Source organism: Podarcis filfolensis (genome assembly GCF_964270895.1).
Source record: "Podarcis filfolensis genome assembly, chromosome: 9".
In the NCBI taxonomy this organism is placed as follows: domain Eukaryota; kingdom Metazoa; phylum Chordata; class Lepidosauria; order Squamata; family Lacertidae; genus Podarcis; species Podarcis filfolensis.
The window spans coordinates 73,989,632-74,013,964 of NC_139610.1; the positions used below are offsets into that span (position 1 = coordinate 73,989,632).

Here is a 24,333-nt window from a genome sequence, read left to right on the forward strand (position 1 = left end):
AGATCAAACCTATCCATTCTGAAGGAAATCAGCCCTGAGTGCTCACTGGAAGGACAGATCCTGAAGCTGAGGCTCCAATCCAAGCAAAAGGAGAAGGGGACGACAGAGGGCGAGAAGGTTGGATGGTGTTCTCAAAGCTACCAACATGAGTTTGACCAAGCTGCGGGAGGCAGTTGAAGACAGGAGTGCCTGGCGTGCTCTGGTCCATGGGGTCATAAAGAGTCGGACACGACTAAATGACTAAACAACAACAACAAAAGCCTGGAGAAGAGGAGACGGAGAGATCTTCAAATATCTAAAGGGCTGTCACATGCAGGATGCAGCAAGCTTGTTTTCTCCTGCTCTGGAGAGTAGGACTTGAACCCATGGCTTCAAGTTACAAGAGAGGAGATTCCAACTAAACATCAGGAAGAACTTTCTGACAGTAAGAGCTGTTTGCCACTGGAGCAGACTCCCACGAGAAGTGGTGAACTATCCTTCCTTGAAGGTTTGTAAGCAGAGGTCGGATGGCCATCTGTCATGGATGCTTTATTTGTGATGCCTTTGCAGGGGGTTGTACTAGATGACTCTCGGGGCCCCTTGAAACTCTACCATTCTATGAGGGTTTGCCTAAGTGGCAAATGAACAGCTGTCTGAAAGACCATTAGTTTGCAGGAGAGCTGCAAACTGTTTCTTGGAAAGTGCTTTGTTTAGATTTGACAAGCTCAGCTCTTGGCTGAAGTGCCAAACTGAGTCATCTTGAGAATGCCAGAGTGAAGCCAGAAGAAACAACCACAACAACACGCAGAACAAAATAAAGGGACGATGGCAAGGATCGATCCCAAACTCCGCAAAGTTCAGCCAGTTTGAAGCTGTCAGTTTTTATGAAGCTCTGATTTGATCTTCTGAGAATTTATGGGTCATCTCTTCCTCCTTGTGGCCGATTTCACTGCTGAATTTGCCAAAGTGTTTAGTCATTCTGCTTTAGCTTGAGAGGCACAGCGTTCCTACTCTAGATTCTATCAGCTCCCCCCCAGTAAATCATATGCACTTTTGCTTCCTTCCTAGTCCACAACCAAAGGAGATTAGACCTGGACCACTGTCTTTTTATTTGCACATCTCAAAATCCCTTTGTCTTAGAATAATAGAAGCATCTATGACAGATGGTCTCTGCTTTAAAACTTCCAAGGAAGGAGAGTCTACAACCTCCTGAGGGCATCTGTTCCCCTGTCAAAAACCTATTACCATCAGAAGGTTCTTCCTCATGTTCAGCTGGAATCCCATTACTTGTAACTTGAAGCCATGAGTTCGAGTCCTACCCTCCAGAGCAGGAGAAAACAAGCTTGTTCCTCCTTCCACATGTCAGCCCTTGACATATTTGAAGATGGCTATCATATCTCCTCTCCAGGCTAAACATACCCAGCTCCTTCAGCCACTCCTCATAAGGCTTGGTTTCCAGACCCTTGATCATCTTGGTTGCCCTCCTCTGCACACGTTCCAGCTTATCAAGATCCTTCTTAAATTGGACACAGTATGTGAGAGCTGGACCATCAAGAAGGCTGATCACCGAAGAATTGATGCTTTTGAATTATGGTACTCGAGGAGACTCTCGAGAGTCCCATGGACTGCAAGAAGATCAAACCTCTCCATTCTTAAGGAAATCAGCCCTGAGTGCTCACTGGAAGGACAGATCCTGAAGCTGAGGCTCCAAGACTTTGGCCACCTCATGAGAAGAGAAGACTCCCTGGAAAAGACCCTGATGTTGGGAAAGATGGAGGGCACAAGGAGAAGGGGACGACAGAGGATGAGATGGTGGGACAGTGTTGTTGAAGCTACCAGCATGAGTTTGACCAAACTGCGGGTGGCAGTGGAAGACAGGAGTGCCTGGCGTGCTCTGGTCCAGGGGGTCACAAAGAGTCGGACACGACTAAACGACTAAACAACAAACAACAACAACATTCCAGTTGTGGTCTGACCAAGACAGAATACAGTGGGACTATTCCTTCCCTTGATCTGGACACTAGACTTCTGTTGATGCAGCTTAGAATAGCATTAGCTTTTTTTGTTACTGCATCACACTATGGACTCATGTTAAACTTGTGGTCCACTAAGACCCCTAGATCCTTTTCACTTTTACTGCTAGGAAGCCAGGTGTCCCCCACCTTGTATTTCTGCATCTGGTTCTCCCTGCCTAAGTGCGGAACCTGACATTTGTCCCTATTGAAATTCATTTTGTTAGCTTTCCCCCCATTCTCCAATCTGTTAAGGTCATTTTGAATCCTGATTCTGTCTTCTGCGGGATAAGTTACCCCTCCCAGTTTGGTGTCATCTGCAAATTTGATGAGCATCCCCTCTGTTAGTCCTTCATCCAGGTTTATTTATAAAGAAGTTGAACAACCACTGTCCCTGGACAGAACCCTGTGGTACACCACTTGTCACTTCTTTGTTGTTTAGTCATTTAGTTGTGTCCGACTCTTCGTGACCCCCTGGACCAGAGCACGCCAGGCACTCCTGTCTTCCACTGCCTCCCGCAGTTTGGTCAAAATCATGCTAGTAGCTTCGACAACACTGTCTAACCATCTCGTCCTCTGTCATCCCCTTCTCCTTGCGCCCTCCATCTTTCCCAACATCAGGGTCTTTTCCAGGGAGTTTTCTCTTCTCACGAGGTGGCCAAAGTCTTGGAGCCTCAGCTTCAGGATCTGTCCTTCCAGTGAGCACTCAGGGCTGATTTCCTTCAGAATGGAGAGGTTTGATCTTCTTGCAGTCCATGGGACTCTCAAGAGTCTCCTTCAGCACCATAATTCAAAAGCATCCATTCTTCAGCGATCAGCCTTCTTTATGGTCCAGCTCTCACTTCCATACATCACTAATGGGAAAACCATAGCTTTAACTATACTGGCTTTTGTTGGCAAGGTGATGTCTCTGCTTTTTAAGATGCTGTCTATGTTTGTCATTGCTTTTCTCCCAAGAAGCAGGCGTCTTTTAATTTTGTGACTGCTGTCACCATATGCAGTGATCATGGAGCCCAAGAAAGTCAAATCTCTCACTGCCTCCATTTCTTCCCCTTCTATTTGCCAGGAGGTGATGGGCCCAGTGGCCATTATCTTCGTTTTTTTGATGTTGAGCTTCAGACCATATTTTGTGCTCTCCTCTTTCACCCTCATTAAAAGGTTCTTTAATTCCTCCACATTTTTGCCATCAAGGTTGTGTCATCTGCATATCTGAGGTTGTTGATATTTCTTCCAGCAATCTTAATTATGGCTTGGGATTCATCCAGCCCAGCCTTTCGCATGATGAATTCTGCTTATAAGTTAAATAAGCAGGGAGACAATATACAGCCTTGTCGGCCTCCATCCTCTGTTGCAGCTCCCCCTCTTGCCCCAAATATTAAGCCACAACATCTGGGAAGCTTGTTCTCAGCTGCAAAACATAATATTCAGTAACTTGTGCAGAATTAAGATGACTCAGGACATACTGGGAATTTAGGTTTGCACAATTATAAAGCACTCTGTCACACGGGGCAGGCATTGCCAACTCGGTGCCATCCAGATGTTGTGGAACTACAACTCCCATCAGTTCTAGCCAGTTCTGCTAAATAGTCAAGGACCATGGGATCTTGAGGTCGGCCGTATCTGGTGGCCAGCAGGCTCCCTAGCTTCCTTTTAGAGGTTAAACCCTTTAAAATTGGGTCCGGAGAGGAAGCCATGTTCAGTGCAGCTGGGGCTCAAAAGCTGATCTGAGTTATTTACCCTCCGTAATAGGAACCAGATGCGATTTCCCACAGGGATTATTCAGCCTCGAGCACAATAGGTCAATTCCTTGCTCTTGGATCCTGTCCAGGATTCCCAGCCTTTAGCAAAGTCATCTACAGCCTCTTAATGCTTCAGATGGACTTCCCTCCTGAAACTAACTTTCTGGATCTTGGGAAATTTCCTAAGGGTTTCGTGGTTTGTTCTAGATAGCTGCAGGACAGGAGGAAATTCAAATTTGGGGATAGGCGCAAGTCAATAGGCATTAGATGTTTGAACTTCTCTTATTATAAAACTCTGAAGCATAATAGATGGGCTTTGCTGCTGCTTTAGATGGCACAGGGGTCTTACTGGGGTGCAGGGAGTGCCACCCTTCATCTTCAATACCCAACAACCTGTCACGATCCCTTGTCCACAGCCAACCTGCGGCACCTGACAGTTGCGTATTCTGTCCTGGCCATTTTAGACACGTGAAGACCTGGAATCTATTTCTGGGTACGAGAATGTACCTCTGAAACACACAGAATAATAATAGAACAGCAGTGCTTTTGAGCATGTGCAGAGTGCAAATCCTTGCCTGCTAAGCAACAAGCCTGTCTTTCTCAGGGTTGGGGGAAACCGCTAGCCAGAGAGTGGTAATAATAGACCTAGGATCTACTTTTGGGTATTAAGGACATGGTATAACAATAAAGTAGTGCTTCTGAGGAAGTGCAAAGTGCAGATTCTAAGACCCTGCAATGAGGAATGAAGGAGAAATTTGGTTTGATTTGATTTTTACGTGAAGCTACCCAATTCAGTTTCCAAACCATGTGTGAACTGAAACACAGCTGTCCATTAAACCTCCTTGTTTCTGAATTTGTTGAAGCTGTTCTCCCACACCAAACAATGCGCACAAAAAAATCTCTCTGTGTTAGGAGAAAGTGTGCATAAAAATGCACATATTAGTGATGGCAACATATAAAATGCATTATATTGGGGAAACTCTTGCAAAAATGTGTACATCTGGCAAATCGTCACGAGGATTTCTTTGTATGTAAAAAAATTACAGAAACGAGGAGAACTGAAATCAAGCCTGGAAAAAGCGAGAAACCAAGAGGAAATGGAATCGGCCTTCCCTAGTCCCAGGGTTAGGGGAAAACAGCAGCCAGAGAGCCCAGATTCCAAGCTGACTCTTGACCCTTTGCTCCTCATTAACTTTCTGACCACTCCACTGATGCTGGATTTGGCTTCTTTTACTGCTTTGGCCTCTGGCCAGTTCCAGCGATTAGAGATCTTCTGAGTGCCCCTTGGAGGACGTCCAGCCTGGCAACCATCACAGCACCACAAGTGTGTTGAGTGGCGTCCGAGGCCACGGGGCCCTCTCCAAAACAAACATGTTGGCGGGAGGCTCGGTGACCGCAGGGCGTCTTGCCCAGGGAAGACGCCAGCCTGGACTCTTCCATTCAGATGCACCCATTCAGGGGACCACCAGCTGTTGCCATAGCAAGTTTGGAGAGGAAGAGGTAAAAGGGGGGGGGGGATCTTGCAGTGGGTGTGATTTTGATGGCTGAAGGATGCGCTGGCAAGCTTTTTGACTCCACCAAGTCCTTTTGCGCCATGCAGAAACATATTCAACAGAACTGTGTGGTTTTTGATTTTAATTTTTATTAGAAATTTTATTTACAACATAACAAAAAAACCCCACCTCCCCAGTATAGAAAAAATATTAAACATACAGTAAATGTAAAGGTACTCCTGCCCATTAGGTCCAGTCGTCACCCACTTTGGGGTTGTGCGCTCATCTCACTCTATAGGCCGAGGGAGCCGGCGTTTGTCCGCAGACAGCTTCCGGGTCATGTGGCCAGCATGACAAAGCTGCTTCTGGTGAACCAGAGCAGCGCACGGAAACGCCGTTTACCTTCCCGCTGGAGCGGTACCTATTTATCTACTTGCACTTGGATGTGCTTTCGAACTGCTAGGTTGGCAGGAGCTGGGACCGAGCAACGGGTGCTCACCCCGTCACGGGGATTCGAACTGCTGACCTTCTGATCGGCAAGTCCTAGGCTCTGTGGTTTAACCCACAGCGCCACCCGCATCCCTACAATAAACATACCGGTAACATACAACAATACAAACAACCAAATAAAGGTCTCCTTATTTACTTCTTATGAGCTGTTTCCTTTATGAATAATTATTAAGATTTTTCTAATTATCACTTAAATATCCACAAAGTCTCCTGCAGACATTAATCGAAACAAGTCCAGGTATGTATTTTAGGGCACTGTTTTGTGAAGTATTCTCTGCATTTCCCCCATGCTTTTTGAAACTCTTGTCTAGTGTGATCTCTAATTGCCTCTGTTAATCTAGCCAGTTCAATATACCCTAACAGTTAATCTTACCATTCCTTTTTTGTTGGCACAGTTTCTTTTTTCCAGTTTTTAGCAATTAGGATTCTTGCCGCTCCTGTGGCATAGAGGAATATTTTCTGATCTTCTCTTGCTATACCTGTGTCCGTTCTCCCTAGTAGAAAAGCTTCTGTATTTTTCATAAAGCTATACTTAAACATTTTTTAAGCTTAGAACTGTGTGGTTTTTGATCAGATTTTGAGCATCGTGTTTACTCTCCTCCCTCTCTCTGCAGTCTCCTCTGCCTCTCATGTTCCTCTCTGAATCACTCCAAACAACTGTCTTCAGACAGAAGCCCATACCCACCAACATTTCTCCAGTGAAAATGGGGACATCCTGGAGAAGGCAGGGTCCAAAGGAAAGCAGAACAATACTGTTATGTACTGAGTTGAATAGGATCCAAACTGCAGCAGTCTGATTGGTCCTAGAACAATAGGATCCAAAAGGCAGCAGTCTGATTGGTCCTAGAACAATAGGATTCAGAATGCAGCAGTCTGATTGGTCCTAGAACAATGCAGCAGTATGATTGGTTGGCAGGAACCACCCAATCATGCTCCAGATAGAAGTGAATCCACAACCTGATTGGCTTACAGTAGAATTCCAGAATTAGCCAATCATGTGCAGCCCATTGTGTAAATAATGTATATAAAGCAGATGCTTTGAGGGGACTTTCATTCATTCCTCCTCACCACTATGAGCTGAATAAAGAGCATGAAATCACTTTGCGACTCTGGGTATATTTCAAATACGATGGGCACCAGCTTGGCTGCAGGAGTTGCCAGAAGGAGGCGGACAAGGCGCCACTCAGGGACTCTGGATTTGTGTGGTGACTACTCCTGAGACTTTTCTTCTCCTGAAGATATCCTGGGTGATTGCTGTGGGATGTGAAACACAAGAGCAGTCAAGTACAACATTCCTAGAGTGAACATGTTTACACATGGGGAGGAATGTTTGTCCAGCCATGGAAGGAATGTTTGTTTCCTTCTGGGCTGGGACAGACTTTCTCTGCATGTGACTAGAGGTGGGCGTGGCCTCACCTGTGCAGGTAACGACAAAAGCAAAGGGCAGGGCAGCCATCTCACTCTTTTTGACTACATGCATTGAAGAAGCAACATCTGCTTAGCCAAAGATGCTCTCTTGGCCTCCAGCCAAGAGAGGACAGAGGGACTGTCTCCTTATGAGATAGTTTCCAAGTGTATGTTACTTTTCAAAGATAAGTCTGCCTTCTGGGATCCGATTGTGAACAGAATGTTATTAAACTCCTTTTATACTTTTATAGAAGACTGTGTCATGTCTTATCTTTTATGAGGGAATAAGGGGAAAATACCAGAACAGTTATTATAGAGGCTTTAGGGAGCCTGAGCAAACGCATCTGCTGCAAGTTTAAAAAGGGGAATGTTACTCTGCTAAATTGTGACCTTGTTAACACAAGTTGGAAAGGCTATAATCAGACAATATATCCTCTACTGCACCCCTGAACATTCCCACAATTGCCCTGAGCGAAGCCTCCAGAGGAGCACCATTGAGGCTCCCAGCCTGGGTGTGCCAAACTGGGTCTTTGACCAGAGTGAAATAAAGCCTCGTTTCCACCCTGTGCAAAGCAAAGGAGGTTTCGGATCAGAGTTTTGCTTTTCCTAGATAGGTTACCTTCCTCTTGAATGCAAACCATCGCACACCCCCTGACACGAACGCTTTCAGAGAAAGAAAAAAGATTTGGGGGACTGTCCTGCTGAGCCAGGGACGTTCTTCCTGAGTCCAAACCAAACCTGTCTTTTTAAGGACAGAAGTGGAGATGCGTTGCCCATGATGCAATTCCTCCAGTTTATGACATCAGAGGCAGACTCCCCACCCAATGCAGTCATGTTTCAAGGGGAAAGTTCACAGAACAGGCAGCCCCTGGCAGGGAATCCTGGGTGCGGCTGATGCTCAGCTTGGCTTGTTTATGCCAAATCTGGTTTTCCTGCGGGGTCTTTTCTGCTCTATGAAGCCTGGAAGGTGGAGAGGGGTGCAAATGCTGAACTCTCCTATGCTCAAAGCAACCCAGTGCATTATCTCTGTGGGAGTCACCCAGAACTTGCTCTGGCGCCCTTAAAATAAAGGGAACAAAACCTAAGGAAAGGAGGGGGTGATGAAGCAGTTGGCATGAGGCCAACTCAGTGGCGCAGGACGTAAGGAAGGCACAGAGAAAATGCCCATTTTCTGAAGGAGGTAAGCCCTGGGTGCTAGGTAGGCCCACAGATCCTAATTGCAGATATTTTAGAGCAAGCTGCAGCTAGAAGGCAGGCGGAGAGTCAAAAGCACTCTGCACGTGCTTAGATGCCCTCTTTGTTGTTGTTGTTTAGTCGTTTAGCTGTGTCCAACTCTTCGTGACCCCATGGACCAGAGCACGGCAGGCTCTCCTGTCTTCCACTGCCTCCTGCAGTTTGGTCAAACTCATGCTGGTAGCTTTGAGAACACTGTCCCACCATCTCGTCCTCTGTCATCCCCTTCTCCTTGTGCCCTCCATCTTTCCCAGCATCGGGGTCTTTTCCAGGGAGTCTTCTCTTCTCATGAGGTGGCCAAAGTCTTGGAGCCTCAGCTTCACGATCTGTCCTTCCAGTGAGCACTCAGGGCTGATTTCCTTCAGAATGGAGAGGTTGGATCTTCTTGCAGTCCATGGGACTCTCAAGAGTCTCCTCCAGCACCATAATTCAAAAACATCAATTCTTCGGCAATCAGCCTTCTTTATGTTCCAGCTCTCACTTCCATACACCACTACTGGGAAAACCATAGCTTTAGATGCCCTCTTACTAATTTATTTTGAAAAATTTATATGCCGCTTAGTGGTAAATAAAAATTAAAAAAAAAACCTTAAAGTGGTTTACAAAAAAAAAAGAAGATAAAAGAATAAGACAGGTGTGGTGAGATGGGTTAGTGCTGTTAACCAGAAGGTTTGTGGTTTAAGCCTGTGAGAAGTAAAACACTGGTTCCTAAAATTTAAAGTCCTAGGACCTTTTAAAATAAATTCTGGGCAAAATTGATGAAACAGCAATATGTTATTGAGAATATACACTTGCAAGTGGGTGACCCAAAAAAGCAGGCACACCCGATTTCATCAAAGCATGAATATTTATTCCCTGTTTCTGAGCGCAATTAATAAGAGCAACATTTATTCTGAAAAGGCAATCAAAAAGCAACTTGAATTATTCCTCTCAGAGCCCAACCTGGGACAGCTCTGAGCAGGTTTCCTGCATTTCAGGGGGCTGGACTAGATTACTCTTGGGGTCCCATCCAACTCTACAACCCTATGAATAAAACTATCAATAAGAAAAATCGACAGCAATAATCTAACACAGTCGAAAAGGTGAAATATCAGCAGACTAGAAATAGATCACAACTCACAGCACCAACTTTCTTAACTTCTGGGTAGGCTGGTTTAAACAAAAGGGCTTTTCGCAGGTGCTGAAATGAGTACAGCCAAGGCACCTGTCTGATTTCGATAGGCAGGGAGTTCCTGTGGGAATGTTGTGTAAAGTAGGAGAGGATACATTGATTAAATGTTATCTTTCCTCACTCACGCTAGTGAGTCACGTAGCAGAGCAGATTCCCCTCAATATAGCAGGAAGCTAGCTTGCAGGTTCGTTTGAATCTCTTTAGTTAAGCAATCCAGTCTGGCTTGCCCAGGTTGGATTATTCCTGGTAAATCCCCTTTTGATCCCTCTCAAAAGAATAAAGACACAGCAGTCTTTCTTTGAAAGTAGCAAGAAGTTTCCTTATATTTAGTTCACAGTATGATCCCTGAAAGCAGGCTTTGGCTTGTACATTGGCACCTTGGGTTAATAATAATAATAATAATTTATTTATACCCCGCCCTTCTGGCTGGGTTTCCCCAGCTACTCTGGGCGTCTTCCAACTGAATATTAAAAACAATACAGCATCACAGACGCTTCAGGTTACAGACGCTTCAGGTTACAGACTCCACTAACCCAGAAATAGGACCTCGGGTTAAGAACTTTGCTTCAGGATGAGAACAGAAATCATGCGGTGGCAGCAGCAGGAGGCCCCATTAGGTAAAGTGGAACCTCAGGTTAAGAACAGTTTCAGGTTAAGAACGGACCTCCGGAACGAATTAAGTTCTTAACCCGAGGTACCACTGTATTCAACTTGAAGTGTGGGGATTTGGGAGCAGGTGGCAGGATGTTATGTGCGCGCCAGGAAGGAAATGATGAGAATTCTGCCCCAATACGGGCTGAAAACTGCAACTTGTGCATGCATCCTGCAAGGGCTGGGTGAGGGTCCAAAGCTCTCCAAGGCAGACTGGTGGGCAGTGTGATTGTGATAGGAATTTTGAGGTCTTAGATATATGTTAAATGTTCATAAGTGTACCAACTAAGCACAGGAAGGCCGACCTGGAACCATTTTGATTCCCAAACTGAGCAAATGTTTTCTCTGCAAGGTCAAAGTGGGAAACCTCCCCATTGTCTCTTTCCTCACAAATCCTGTCTTAAGGGCACATTTAAGATATGAATAGGGCGTGAGCCTGACTCTGTGAGGTTGGTGAGCCGAAAGGGAAGAAATGGAGCTTCCACATTCAGGGGCAGTCTACCCCTGAATACCAGGAGTGTGTGTGTGTCGGGACATGCCATTTTCTCGTCTGCCTCAGGCATCAAGATTTCTTGAGCCGGCCCTGACTGCCGTGATCCAGGGGTCTTTCTTCCCAGACTCCTGGTCTTCCTGCTCCTCCTGTGGCGTTATGCCCAGAGCCTGAGGCGCCATTGCAGACTTTTTACTCCAGCCTCCTCCCTGATGTCTCCACCTCCAGGGACGCCCCGACACCTTGGGAGAAGCTTCCCCCTGCCGCCTTCCCTGCCATGGACCTGTTTGCCCGCTTTGAGGAGTTCCTGGACATCGTGGTGTGCTTGGGCTTCCTCTACTTCCTCTCCTACAGCTCCCTCTTCCTCTTCTACTTCCTCCTCCTCGTGCCTTTGGCCTTCATCTTCGAGGGAGAGGAGACACTGAGAGCGGCAACCTCCTTCCTGCAATCTCCAGCTCAATAAAGGGTGAATTTGAATACACGGCGCTTTGGGAAATGTGAGTTGCCGAGTCTGTAGTGCTGTCTGTCTAAAGCCGTCCAGCAGAGGCTGCTCCATGAGGGTGAATGGGGAAGGGGCTGGCAGGTTAAGTTTGGTGGGCCAGGGAAATAGCCTGGTCCCATCTATCTTATTGCTTTATTATTCATTTCATTAAAAAAAAAATGCTTGATTGCAAATATATGTACAATTAAAAGTTTTCTCCACCAGTGAGCCGCCATCATTATTACAAGTATAAAAGGTAAAGGTAAAGGCACCCCTGACCATTAGGTCCAGTCGTGGCCGACTCTGGGGTTGCAGCACTCATCTCGCTTTACTGGCCAAGGGAGCCGGCATACAGCTTCCGGGTCATGTGGCCAGCATGACTAAGCCACTTCTGGAGAACCAAAGCAGAGCATGGAAACGCCGTTTACCTTCCCGCTGGAGTGGTACCTATTTATCTACTTGCACTTTGAGGTACTTTCGAACTGCTAGGTTGGCAGGAGAAGGGGCCGAGCAACAGGAGCTCACCCCATCACGGGGACCTTTTGATCGGCAAGCCCTAGACTCAGTGGTTTAACCCACAGCACCACCCGCGTCCCTAATTACAAGTATACATTCTATAAAATCTTAAAGGAACCAGGCGTTTGCTTATACCGGTGAGACTGAGCGACTGTGTGCCTCAATATTTGTATAAGAAACGAAATTGTGCCACGCAGCCAAATAGCACTCATTTGAACTCTTCACTTCAGATACTTTTAGTTTATGAGAGACCTTTTCAAGGAGCGAAATCTGGCAAACGCTGAAGTACAAGCAGTCCAGATTACTGAGATTGAAAGTTTTCCAGGATTTGGTAATGGAGCCCTCTTCAGAGGCGAGAGAGAAGTTCTTCATTTTTCAGGTCCTTAGGAATATATAAGCAGAACCTGCTGGACCAAGCCAAGGACCCTTCTAGGCCAGCATCCTGTTTTCACAGTGGCCAAATACCCCTAAGAACCTAGGAATCCAGATAGACTGCATCTGGACCTGAAGGTTCCATTAAAAGAGCCTGGCTGTTGGATCAGGCCAAGGGCCCATCTAAGTCCAGCATCCTCTTCTCACAGGTGCCTGTGGGAAACAGGTAAGCAGGGTCCAAAAACAAGAGGCTTCTTTTCTCCTGTGGTTTCCAGCAACTGGTATCTGGAAGCATTTGCTGCTGTGGAGGCAGAACATAGGCCTCTTGGCTAGCAGACATTGATAGACTTCTCCTCCATGAATTTGTCCAAGCTTCTTTTAAAGCCATCTATGTTCGTAGCCATCACTGGCTCCTGTGTCTGCGTAACTGAAGGGGAAGGAAAAGAAGCTCTTCTGCCCCTTAGTGCTTTATTATTATTATTATTATTATTATTATTATTATTATTATTATTGTGTTTTTTTTAATTAACAATTTCAACATAACAAAATATCAAAACATAAGGCAAAGGTAAAGGGACGCCTGACCATTAGGTCCAGTCGTGACCGACTCTGGGGTTGCAGCGCTCATCTCGCTTTATTGGCCAAGGGAGCCAGCGTACAGCTTCCGGGTCATGTGGCCAGCATGACTAAGCTGCTTCTGGCGAACCAGAGCAGTGCACAGAAACGCCGTTTACCTTCCTGCCGGAGTGGTACCTATTTATCTACTTGTACTTTTTGGTGTGCTTTTGAACAGCTAGGTTGGCAGGAGCTGGGACCGAACAAGGGGAGCTCACCCCATTGCAGGGATTCGAACCGCCGACCTGATCGGCAAGCCCTAGGCTCTGTGGTTTAGACCACAGCGCCACCAAAAGGTGGGGGGTATGAATATATATATAATAATAATAGTAGGAGAAGTGTCTGTGGGTTTTGTGAGCTGCTTGCGAAGGATCCATGGGCAGGTTTTTTAAAATGAGCAATGTACCTGCTGGTCCAAAATGCAAACAGGCAGAATGCATGGTCCCTGTACAAAGGAGTGGGAGACCAGTAGACAACCCACTTTCCATATCTAAGAGGGGCATTTGCTGGTTTCCCACTCCAATGCACCAAACGGATTTGGAAAATGTGGGATTTCAGGACCTGCGTTTGCTTGAACCTTGCAAAACTGGTTTCTCCTGAGTCTGATCAAGGGGGGAAGGAAATGTGCCTGGTGCCCAAGACAGAGTGAATCCACTTTCACAGAAGCTTGACAGCTCTAATTAAGGATATGTGGGGTTTTTTTTTTGCTCTTTGTGCTTTCCCCCCTTATGGACACAAGATGGCAACAGAGCTGCATGCGTCTCCCACATTTTGGCCCAGTTCAACATATCTTTTTAACCATCTGAAGGTGGCACTAGACACATTGCTGGAGTTTTGCAGAAGGAATTGAAGTGTATATATGAGCTTCAGATCTGTGCAATTAAAGTGGATGAAAGCAAATCCACTTTTTCTTTACCTGCTTCAAAAAAGCCGACTTCTGGTTTGGAAAGTGATAGATCAATGCATTGATGTCATGGACTGGCTGGACACAGAGGGGGGGCGGGGAGACACCAGCTAGGGAACCCCCAAGGGAAGAAGGCTCAGAGCCAGGGGATTGGTGGTGGGATGACAATGAGTGGTCAGAGGGAGAAGAGGGAGCAGACCGAAGGTGAGGTGTTGGAAGCTGAAGAGGCAACAAGGTTTAGTGAGCAGGAAGAAGCCGGCAGACTGTCTCGCCAGAGTGGTGCATGCTCTAGTTCTCTCCCGCTTGGACTACTGCAATGCACTCTACATGGGGCTTCCTTTGAAGGTGATTTGGAAACTGCAATTAATCCAGAACGCGGCAGCTAGACTGGTGATTGGGAGCAGCCACCGAGACCTTATAACACCGGTCCTGAAAGATCTTCATTGGCTCCCAGTACGTTTCCGAGCACAATTCAAAGTATTGGTGCTGACCTTTAAAGCCTTGGCCCAGTATACCTGAATGAGTGTCTCCACCCCCATCGTTCAGCCCAGAAACTGAGGTTTGGCTCCAAGGGCCTTCTGGGGGTTCCCTCATTGCGAGAAGTGAACCAGGCAGAGGGCTTTCTCGGTGGTGGCGCCCACCCTCTGGAATGCCCTCCCATCAGATGTCAAGGAAATAAGCAACTATTTTACTTTTAAAAGACAACTGAAGGCGGCTCTGTTTAGGGAAGTTTTTAATGTCTGATGCTGTATTGTTTTTAAAATGCAGTTGGAAGACGTCCAGAGTGTCTAGGGAAACCCAGCCAGATGGGCAGGGTATAAATAATAAATTATTATTATTATTAAAAAAGAAGCTGTGGCAGAGAGCAGTCCAGAAGCAGGGCCAGAAGCAGAGGCTAAAGAGGAGGGAGGCCAAGACGCAAAGTGGAGGCAGGCTGCTGAGGGTTGCCATATGTCCTCTTTTTCCAGGACTCTGTCCGGGCGGATTTATAAAATTTGGCCAAATGTCCAGGTTGTTTTGTTTTGTTTACAGTAACCCAAGAAAAATTGTCTAGTGCATTAGACTCAGATCTAAGGCACCCGGCTAAGCTAGTCTGCAGCAGAGAATCACAACAGAGCAACATCTTAAACCAGCTCCATCCTGTAAAAATCACTTCTCTTGTGATTATTTTCTGCTTTTTTTTTTTTTTTTTGGTAAACCGCTGCAAGGTTTCATTTTAGTTTTTACAATCCAGCAGCACATAGATGGTATGGAACAGACAAATAAATAAGTGTGTTTGCTTGATTTTCTGCAAGCCGCACTGAAAGGCCAGAGGAGCTGCGGTCAGACCAAAAAGTGACCACGCTTGCCTTTTATGCAGATGAGCCCAGCTGGTTCTGTTTGTGACCTCAGTGGGATGGATTGCTGAGGGGAGCAGCCAGGCAGCAGCCCAGCTGCCAGAAGGGGAGCGTGGTTGGGGGTTGGTGGGGTGGGGGAAAGAGAGCAGGGGCACAGGACCATCTTTAGTGCCGGAAATAATGTGAGTGTTCAGCTGAATGGCCAAAATCTGCCCGGACTGGGAGGTGAGCCTTGGAGGTGATGAGGAGCCAACCTTCTGAAGTCCTTCTTTGAAACACTGAGCCTACAGGTGGGCAGGAGCATAGAATCATAGTAGAGTTGGAAGGGATCCCGAGGGTCATCTAGTCCAAGCTGCTGCAATCTCAGGAATCTCAGCTAAAGCATCCCTGACAGATGGCCACCCAACCTCCGCTTAAAAAACTCCAAGGAAGGAGAGTCCATAACCTTCCAAAGGGAGTCCATTCCACTGTCGAACAGCTCTTACCATCAGAAAGTTATTCCTGGTGTTTAGTTAGAATCGCCTTTCTTATAACTTGAATTGGTTCAGATCCTGCCCTCTGGAGCAGAGGAAAACAAGCTTGCTCCATCTTCCATATGACAGCCCTTTAGATATTTGAGGATGGCTATCATATCTTCCTCTTAGTCTCCTCTTCTCCAGGCTAAACATGCCCAACTCCTTCAACCATTCATCATAAAGCTTAGTTTCCAGACCCTTGATCATCATGGTTGCCCTCCTCTGCACACGTTCCAGCGTGTCAATATCCTCCTCAAACTGTGGTGCCCAGAACATGACACAGTATTCCAGGCGGCGTCTGAGCAAGGCAGAAAATAGTGGTATTATTCCTTCCCTTGACCTGGACACTAGACTTCTGTTGATGCAGCCTAGAATTTGTTGTTTAGTCGTTTAGTCGTGTCCGACTCTTTGTGACCCCCTGGACCAGAGCATGCCAGGCACTCCTGTCTTCCACTGCCTCCCGCAGTTTGGTCAAACTCATGCTGGCAGCTTCGAGAACACTATCCAACCATCTCATCCTCTGTCGTCCCCTTCTCCTTGTGCCCTCCATCTTTCCCAACATCAGGGTCTTTTCCAGGGAGTCTTCTCTTCTCATGAGGTGGCCAAAGTCTTGGAGCCTCAGCTTCAGGATCTGTCCTTCCAGTCAGCACTCAGGGCTGTTTTCCTTCAGAATGGATCGGTTTGATCTTCTTGCAGTCCATGGGACTCTCAAGAGTCTCTGTGGGAGTCATAAAGCCATGGCAGAGGCTTGTAATATTGCAGGGTGCCCCCTGACCTCGGCTGACCAGCACTCTGAGCTTTACAATGTATTGGAATGTATTGACCTTAAATGGAGTTGTGTTTCCTCTGGGCAGTGATGACCCTATATGGTGATGTGTGTAATAAAAGCCTTGACCGGATGAGGTAACGTGAGACATTGGCAAACGGCCGTGCGGCTGGAGAGAACAAAGGAGAATAAATCGGGGGAGAGCAGAGAAAGGAGCTGCTCTTACCATCATGAAAATATAGCTGGCTTTCTGTGTCATTTTTCTATGCTGTGCGCCATTTAATGACGGCTGGACTCCGTCAAGTCTCCTCCAGCACCATAATTCAAAAGCATCAATTCTTCGGTGATTAGCCTTCTTTATGGTCCAGCTCTCACTTCCATACATCACTACTGGGAAAACCATAGCTTTAACTATAACGGACTTTTGTTGGCAAGGTGATGTCTCTGCTTTTTAAGATGCTGTCTAGGCTTGTCATTGCCTTTCTCCCAAGGAGCAGGCGTCTTTTAATTTCGTGACCGCTGTCACCATCTGCAGTGATCATGGGGCCCAAAAAGTAAAATCTCTTACTGCCTCCATTTCTTCCCCTTCTATTTGCCAGGAGGTGATGGGCCCAGTGGCCATGATCTTCGTTTTTTTGATGTTGAGCTTCAGACCATATTTGGCACTCTCCTCTTTAACACTCATTAAAAGGTTCTTTAATTCCTCCTCACTTTCTGCCATCAAGGTTGTGTCATCTGCATATCTGAGGTTGTTGATATTTCTTCCGACAATCTTAATTCCAGTTTGGGATTCATCCAGCCCAGCCTTTTGCATGATGAATTCTGCATATAAGTTAAATAAGCAGGGAGACAATATACAGCCTTGCCGTACTCCTTTCCCAATTTCGAACCAATCAGTTGTTCCACATCCAGTTCTAACTGTAGCTTCTTGTCCCACATAGAGATTTCTCAGGAGACAGATGAGGTGATCAGGCACTCCCATTTCTTTAATAACTTTCCATAGTTTGCTGTGGTCGACACAGTCAAAGGCTTTTGCATAGTCAATGAAGCAGAAGTAGATGTATTTCTGGAACTCTCTTGCTTTCTCCATAATCCAGCGCATAATCTAGAATAGCATTAGCTTTTTTTTGCTGCTGCATCACCCTGTTGACTCATGTTAAGCTTGTGGTCCACCAATACCCCTAGATCCTTTTCACACATGCTGCTAGTAAGCTAAGTGTTCCCCATCTTATATTTGTGCAGCTGGTTCTTCCTGCCTAAGTGCCAAACCTAACACAACAATTAACACGAGAACATCCTTAGCAGGGGTAGGACCTGACTCAATATTCGGTGGCAGTCATTGTTGGCAAAAGAGAGGCTGATCCCAAACTCTCAACAAAAACTAAGCACGCAACTTAATCAATGAGCTAGTGAAGACTAAGTTAGCTTGGCAGGAAAACTGGCGCTGGTATGGTAAATTTTGACGTGCACGCAGGAGCTTATCCTGACAGCCTCCCTAGGTCTTGCCCCAGTAAAGGTAAAGGGACCCCTGACCATTAGGTCGAGTCGTGACCGACTATGGGGTTGCGGCGCTCATCTCGCTTTACTGGCCGAGAGAGCCGGCGTACAGCTTCCGTGTCATGTGGCCAGCATGACTAAGCCGCTTCTGGCGAACCAGAGCAGTGCATGAAAACGCCATTTACCTTCCCACTGGAGTGGTACCTATTTATCTACTTGCACTTTTTGTGCTTTCGAACTGCTAGGTTGGCAGGAGCTGAGACCGAGCAACGGGAGCTCACCCCATTGTGGGGATTCGAACCACCGACCTTCTGATCGGCAAGTCTTAGACTCAGTGGTTTAACCCACAGCGCCACCCGCGTCCCAAAGGAGAGTTTAAAAATGCAGACCCAAATCCCCCCCGCTGCACAGAGCCCATGGCACAATAGCTGATTTATCAGGGTTAGCATCACTGCAACTTTATGCAGTGTGTCTGAGAGTAAGTTCCATTAAACTCACCAGTCTCAACTTCTGCCTGCATAGGGTCCACTTGGAAAACACATTGAGCTTTCCCCAAGGATCTTCAGTCAGCTGAAATGCACACTCTAAGCTGCTAGCTTGAAGCGGGGACCCCATCAAAGGAAAGGAAAGACGTAGCCAGCCTCTGATTCCCTCCCTGCTAATCTTTGTATCCATGCCTGATGACCAATACCTTTGGGGGAGTTGTTGATCACACCTGAACAATACATTTAACCCCCCCAAAGAATCCTGGGAACTGTAGTTTGTGAAGGGTGCTAGAAACCCAAACCCCCAAACTACGGTTCCCAGATCCTTTGAGTGACACCATGTGCTTTAACAGATGTGACCTCTGGTTCCCTATGGCTCAAATGCATGGCTTGCAACTACCAGGATTATTGTGGGCCCGATTCTGTGGAATGCCCTCCAGATCTTCCCCGTTGAATGTTGGGTGTTTGATGAGGACTTTTTTTTTAGTTCAGCAGGCATTTTGGGGACATTATTTTATTCTTACATACATAACTTAAGCTTTCACCTGTGGTTTGCGTTCCTTTAAAACATCATTATTAGTTGACTGATGAATTGCTTTTATTGATTGTTCTGCAAACCGCTTTGTGACCATTTATGGTGAAAACGAAAAGCAGTCCAGCAAATAATAAATGAAAATAATGCCAATCCTCTGCCACAACTTAAAGCCTCAACGTCACCTCCATCACCTGCAAAGGGAGTCCAGCAATTGCCCTATAGATGATATCGTCACGCCTTCTTTCAAAAGGGCTGTGCTCCCAGGGGTGGAAAGATCAGTTCATTTGGTTCTCTCAGTTTCTCACTTTTCAAATTTTACATGCAGCTCTCCACATTCCTGCAGCAACCTGAGTTCTTTTTTTAATTCTCTTGAAAATTATTCAGCATTCTAGTGCAATTTTCTCCAGATAAACACATTTTTGTATGCAATTTTGGCTACGGTACACTCTTCCTCAAACAATTTCTCCAAACGGAATGCAATTTTGTACAGTACTTTCCTGAATATATTCATTTTCATGAATGCTTTTACCTAATGTGTGGGGTTTTTTTTTGTTTTTTTGTTTTGCAAACGTTGGATAACTGCCTTGCAAAATTCAGATAAGTACGAACTTGAGTGGATGGCTGTATTCTGCTCCCCACCTTGTTTCAGAAAGTGGAAATTTGATTGATCACTTGCACTTAACCTCCAGAGCACCACTGGCAGGATTTTTTGCCTTGCAGGGAGTTGGGTCCCTTCCAACTTTACAGTTCTAGGATAAGTCTTGACCTGACAGCTCCTCATTGGCTCCCTCTCTCATTCCTGCTTCTGCTTCCATGCAGGTAACACCACGATGCTTCTGCAGCCTCTTTCCAACCCTCCCCATGCCCAGGGAGCGGGCGATGCCGTCCTCCAAGCAGGCTCCTTCCCCAAACTTGAGCGGCTCCTGAACGTTCTCCTGCTCCTGGCGGCTCTCCACTTCTTCATCCAGACGGCCATTTATTTCTCCTGCCTCTTCCTCATCCTGCCCATGGGGTTTGTCGTCTCCAACGTCATCTCTGGGTAAGCTGGAAGGGGAAGAGGGAGGTGAGCGTCTTGCCAAATGCAAGGCGGTTCTTTTAAGAACTTTCTGGTGGCAAGAGTTGTTGGGCAGTGGGACAGATGAGTTGGAAGGGACGCCCAGGGTCATCTAGTCCAACCCCTGCTATACAGGATTCTCAGCGAAAGAGCCCCAGACAGATGGTCATTCAACCTCCAAGGAAGGAGAGTCCACCACCTTCTGAGCTCGTCCGTCCCACTGCCCAACAACTCTTGCCACCAGAAAGTTCTTCCTAATGTTCAGTCGGAATCTGCAATCTTGAATTTGAATCAAGTGTTTTGGGGCCTCCCCTTTGGAGCAGTAGAAAACTAGCTTGCTCCATCCTTCATGTGGCAGCCCTTTTGATATTTGAAGACCGCTCTCAGATCTCCTCTCACTCTCCTCTGTGGGAATGTTCAGGGAGGCAGGAGAGGATATATTGTTTAATAATATCCTTCCTAACTTGTGTTAGCAAGTCTCTTTACTTAGCAGAGTGCATTCCCCTTTTAAACACACAGCGGTTCGCTTGTTGCAAGCTTGTTTAAGTTTCTCAATATAGCACTCCTGGTAATCCCCTTTTCTCCCCCTTAAAAGAATAGACACAACGCAATCTTGTGTAAAGTATTATAAAATAAGTTTACTCACACATTTAGTTCACAGATGGACCCCTGTAGGCAGATTTAGTTACAGATATATACATACATGTGAGCCAATCCCATATGGAGGTGGTCTCTTTGTCCTCTGTTGGCTGAAAGCTGAAAGCCAACAGAGCATCTCTGGCTAAAAAGAGCTTTTGCTTCTCCTTTTTGTTACCTGGACAGGTAAGGTCACGGCCACCTCTAGCCACATGCAAGAGGAAGTATGTCCCAGTCAGGAAGAAACAGGAAGTTTTCTTTTTTCTTTTTTTTTTATTAAATATTTATTGGTATTTTCAAAAAACACACAACAAACAAAAACAAAAAAATAAACAAAATAAAAACAACACAAAAAAGCATATTCGAAACTAAACAGAAAAATAGAAAAAACACATACAGTTTCTGATACTTATTTTCCTCAACCTTGTTTCTCAGACCTCCTCACACCTCCCCTTCTTGTATTCCAATTTAAATTGTCAATTCAGCAAGTCCTTAACTTATTTCTTCACCTTAGCTTAAACATTTATTCTAACATACTGTTATTTTACTTTACTTCTTTTTTCCATTTCCTCCATTTATTTTTAACAGCCTTATTTTCACTTAATTTAAAAAAAGAAAAAAAAAACCAATTTCACCTTATTAAAATTACACATCAATACTTATACCTCATTAATTTATTCTTAAACCTTTTTCCTAAGGTCGACCAAAATTTCCCTTCCACGGTTTACCCAATTTCCTTACCACTAACAAAATATAAAACAAACAAAGCAACGCAAATTATCCTTATGTACCCTTTGGATTCCCAACCTCCACCCACCCTTCTCCCGGTTCCAGTCCCCAACCAATATCCATCAGTCTTTATATTATTTATTTAGCCTGGAGATCTCAGGTCCGAGGCCCTTATGTCTCTCTCAGTTCCTTTCTGCCGGTCTCTTTGATAGACCTTGATGTTAAGCCCCAGGTGAAACAGGAAGTTTTCTACTGACTGGAGCAAACATCCCTCTGCAAGTCCACTCTAGGAAAACAAGGAATGTTGTACTTGACTGCTATCTATGTATCACATCCCACATCCTCTTCTCCAGACTAAACATACTGAACTCCTGTGATCATTCCTCCAAAGGCTTGGCTTCTAGACCTTTGATCATCTTGGTTGCCCTCCTCTGCACACCTTCCAGCTTGTCAACATCCTCGTTAAATTGTGGTGCCCAGAACTTGACCCAGTAGAAAGCAGACTTAGAGCAAAGTCCATTCCCCAGAACTTAACTGACAGCAGGAATTCACTGCTGCAAGATGTGGTGACTAAAAAGGATGAGTGGACTGCATTAGACCACCTCTAGTTTCCTTTCTGTCCCCTCTTCCCCTGGTACATCCGCATTTGGCACAATCTGGAAGCTCGCATGTCCCTGCCTGTTTATTTCATTTTTGTTGTATTTTCATTTTCATTTACAAACTTGCACTCTTCGATATGCCTTAGAGACCTGCCTTGTGTAGGGATGTGAACAGATGCTGGGAGAAGATTTATTTATTTGCTATTATCCTTCCTTCTTCTCGTTTGTGAGTTCAGCAGAGTGCCATTCCTTTGCAGCTTAAAAGGAAGCTTAGATAGGCTAGTCCTAGCCTTTTAGTTTAAGTAATCCAGGATGCTTTAAGGCAGATTGGATTCTCCTGGTGTCCCCCCCTCTTTCCTCCTCTTAAAACAACAACCACACAGTCTTGTAAAAGGTAAAATAATAACATTCACTCAAAGTTTCTGCTGCAGAATAACAGATACAGCAGCTTTGTTCTGGCAGTCTTAAAATGGTAATTCAGTTACAAAGGCGTGCTTAAAGGTAAAGGTAAAGGGACCCCTGACCATTAGGTCCAGTCGTGGCCGACTCTGGCGTTGTGGCGCTCATCTCGCTTTAGTGGCCGAGGGGGCCAGCGTACAGCTTCCGGGTCATGTGGCCAGCATGACTAAGCCTCTTCTGGCAAACCAGAGCAGCACAAGGAAATGCCGTTTACCTTCCCGCCGGAGCGGTACCTATTTATCTACTTGCACTTTGACGTGCTTTGGAACTGCTAGGTTGGCAGGAGCAGGGACCGAGCAACGGGAGCTCACCCTCTCGCGGGGATTTGAACTGCCGACCTTCTGATCGGCATGCCCTAGGCTCTGTGGTTTAACTCACAGAGCCACCTGCGTCCCTACAAAAGACATGCTTAGGTCTAGTTTAAGATGGAGTTTCTGAGCTGTAGCTCAGACTTAGCAGTCGCTCTCACATTTCTACCTTGGTGACATGAAGAGTAAGAGAACAGGATGTGCTAAGGAAGGGAAGGACAATACACCCTCCCTGTGTCAGGGCACAGTGGGAGTGTCTCTCACAAAGTTCTCTCTAGCAGACTTACAGGAAAACTCTGTGAGCTTTGGAGTCTATCATGTGCCTATCTAGCAAACGCACATTGTTGGTTTGACTGCATTTTAAATATCCCACACCTTGAACCACTCCCTTATTTCAGAGTGGGTCTCTTTTGCTTCCAGCCACCTTGCAAATAGTCCCACTTGCTTCTCCCTTCTGTCCTCAGGGCAAACACCATAATGGGTGCAGCATCTTCCGAGAACCTGAGGACGGGGCATGCCTTGTGCCAGGGGGCCGCGGGGGAGAGAGCCCAGCAGACGTCCTTCCACCTTTATGTCCAGGGGATCGAGGACCTGGTGATGTCCTTGGCGGTCGCTTACTTCCTGGTCCGTGTTGGGCTGATCTTCTGCAACCTCATCTTCATCCTGCCCTTGATCTTCTTCCTCAGTGAAAGGAGCTGCTCTTGAGAGGAGCAACCACGAATAAAGGGAGAGCTTGGAAACATTGGTCCTGTGTAGAGCTGCTCTTTGGCAGGTGGGCTGGGCTGTTGTGCTGGGAATGGAGAGGCTCAGGTCCATGGACCAGATGTTGTTGTTGTCGTTTAGTCATGTCTGACTCTTCGTGACCCCCTGGACCAGAGCACGCCAGGCCCTCCTGTCTTCCACTGCCTCCCGCAGTTTGGTCAAACTGTTGTCTTTGTCCATGGAGTTTTCTTGGCAGGGATACTGGAGTGGCTTGCCGGTTCCTGCTCCAGGTGGATCACGTTTGGTCTAAACTCTCCACTATGACCTTTCCATCTTGGGTGGCCCTGCATGGCATAGCTCATAGCTTCTCTAAGTTATTCAAGCCCCTTCGCCACAGCAAGGCAGTGATCCATGGAGGGAATGGGTCAGATGAGGCCCCCCTAAAACCTTTGCACCTGGCCCATGGGACTCTCCAAAGGTCACACCCTCTTGCCAGTCCTTCACCATGCCCCCCTTGAGTGAATTTTCCTGTCTGGAACTGTCTAAGAGCCCTCTGGCAGTAAATCACACTGTTCAAAGTTGGAGTTAACTTATGGTTACCAGATTTTTTCCAATGAATCTGGGGACACCTTTTTTTTTTTTTTTTAAACTGAGTAGCAACAGGGAGTCAGTATAGTGGTACCTTGGGTTAAGAACTTAATTCGTTCCGGAGGTCCATTCTTAACCTGAAACTGTTCTTAATCTAAAGCACCACTTTAGGTTAATGGGGCCTCCTGCTGCTGCTGTGCCGCTGCTGCACAATTTCTGTTCTCATCCTAAAGTTCTTAACCCGAGGTACTATTTCTGGGTTAGCGGAGTCGGTAACGTGAAGCATCTGTAACCTGAGGTACCACTGTAGTGCGGATGGTGAGGCAAAAGACCCTGGGCCCAAGCACACATGCATTTTGTATAAAGGTGCAAAGCCCTTCTTTCACACCCTGTGAAACATAAATGCGCAGAGTTTATAAAAAACTGGGGGAGGCTCAGGAGTCACGGGCGGGTGGCTATTGCCCAGTTTTTAAAAAACTCTGCGCATTTATGTTTCACATGGTGTGAAAGAAAGGCTTTGCACCTTGCCTGACAGAGAAACCATGTGCCT

The 24,333-nt window shown here is 46.2% G+C and overlaps 1 protein-coding gene and 1 long non-coding RNA gene across 2 annotated transcripts; both read left to right on the forward strand.

Moving 5' to 3' along the window:
- The first annotated feature begins 7,957 nt into the window (after positions 1-7,957).
- LOC310742502 lies at positions 7,958-11,166 on the forward strand. The gene is made up of 2 exons (XR_014538470.1): positions 7,958-8,320; positions 10,914-11,166. It is a non-coding gene; the product is annotated as an uncharacterized lncRNA (long non-coding RNA).
- A 3,850-nt stretch (positions 11,167-15,016) lies between these two features.
- Positions 15,017-23,237, forward strand: LOC310742462 (uncharacterized protein). The gene is made up of 3 exons (XM_083571998.1): positions 15,017-15,135; positions 19,528-19,747; positions 22,958-23,237. The coding sequence occupies exons 2-3, from the start codon at positions 19,539-19,541 to the stop codon at positions 23,196-23,198; spliced, it is 450 nt and encodes a 149-aa protein (XP_083428124.1). The 5' UTR covers positions 15,017-15,135; positions 19,528-19,538; the 3' UTR covers positions 23,199-23,237.
- The last annotated feature ends 1,096 nt before the right edge of the window (positions 23,238-24,333 follow it).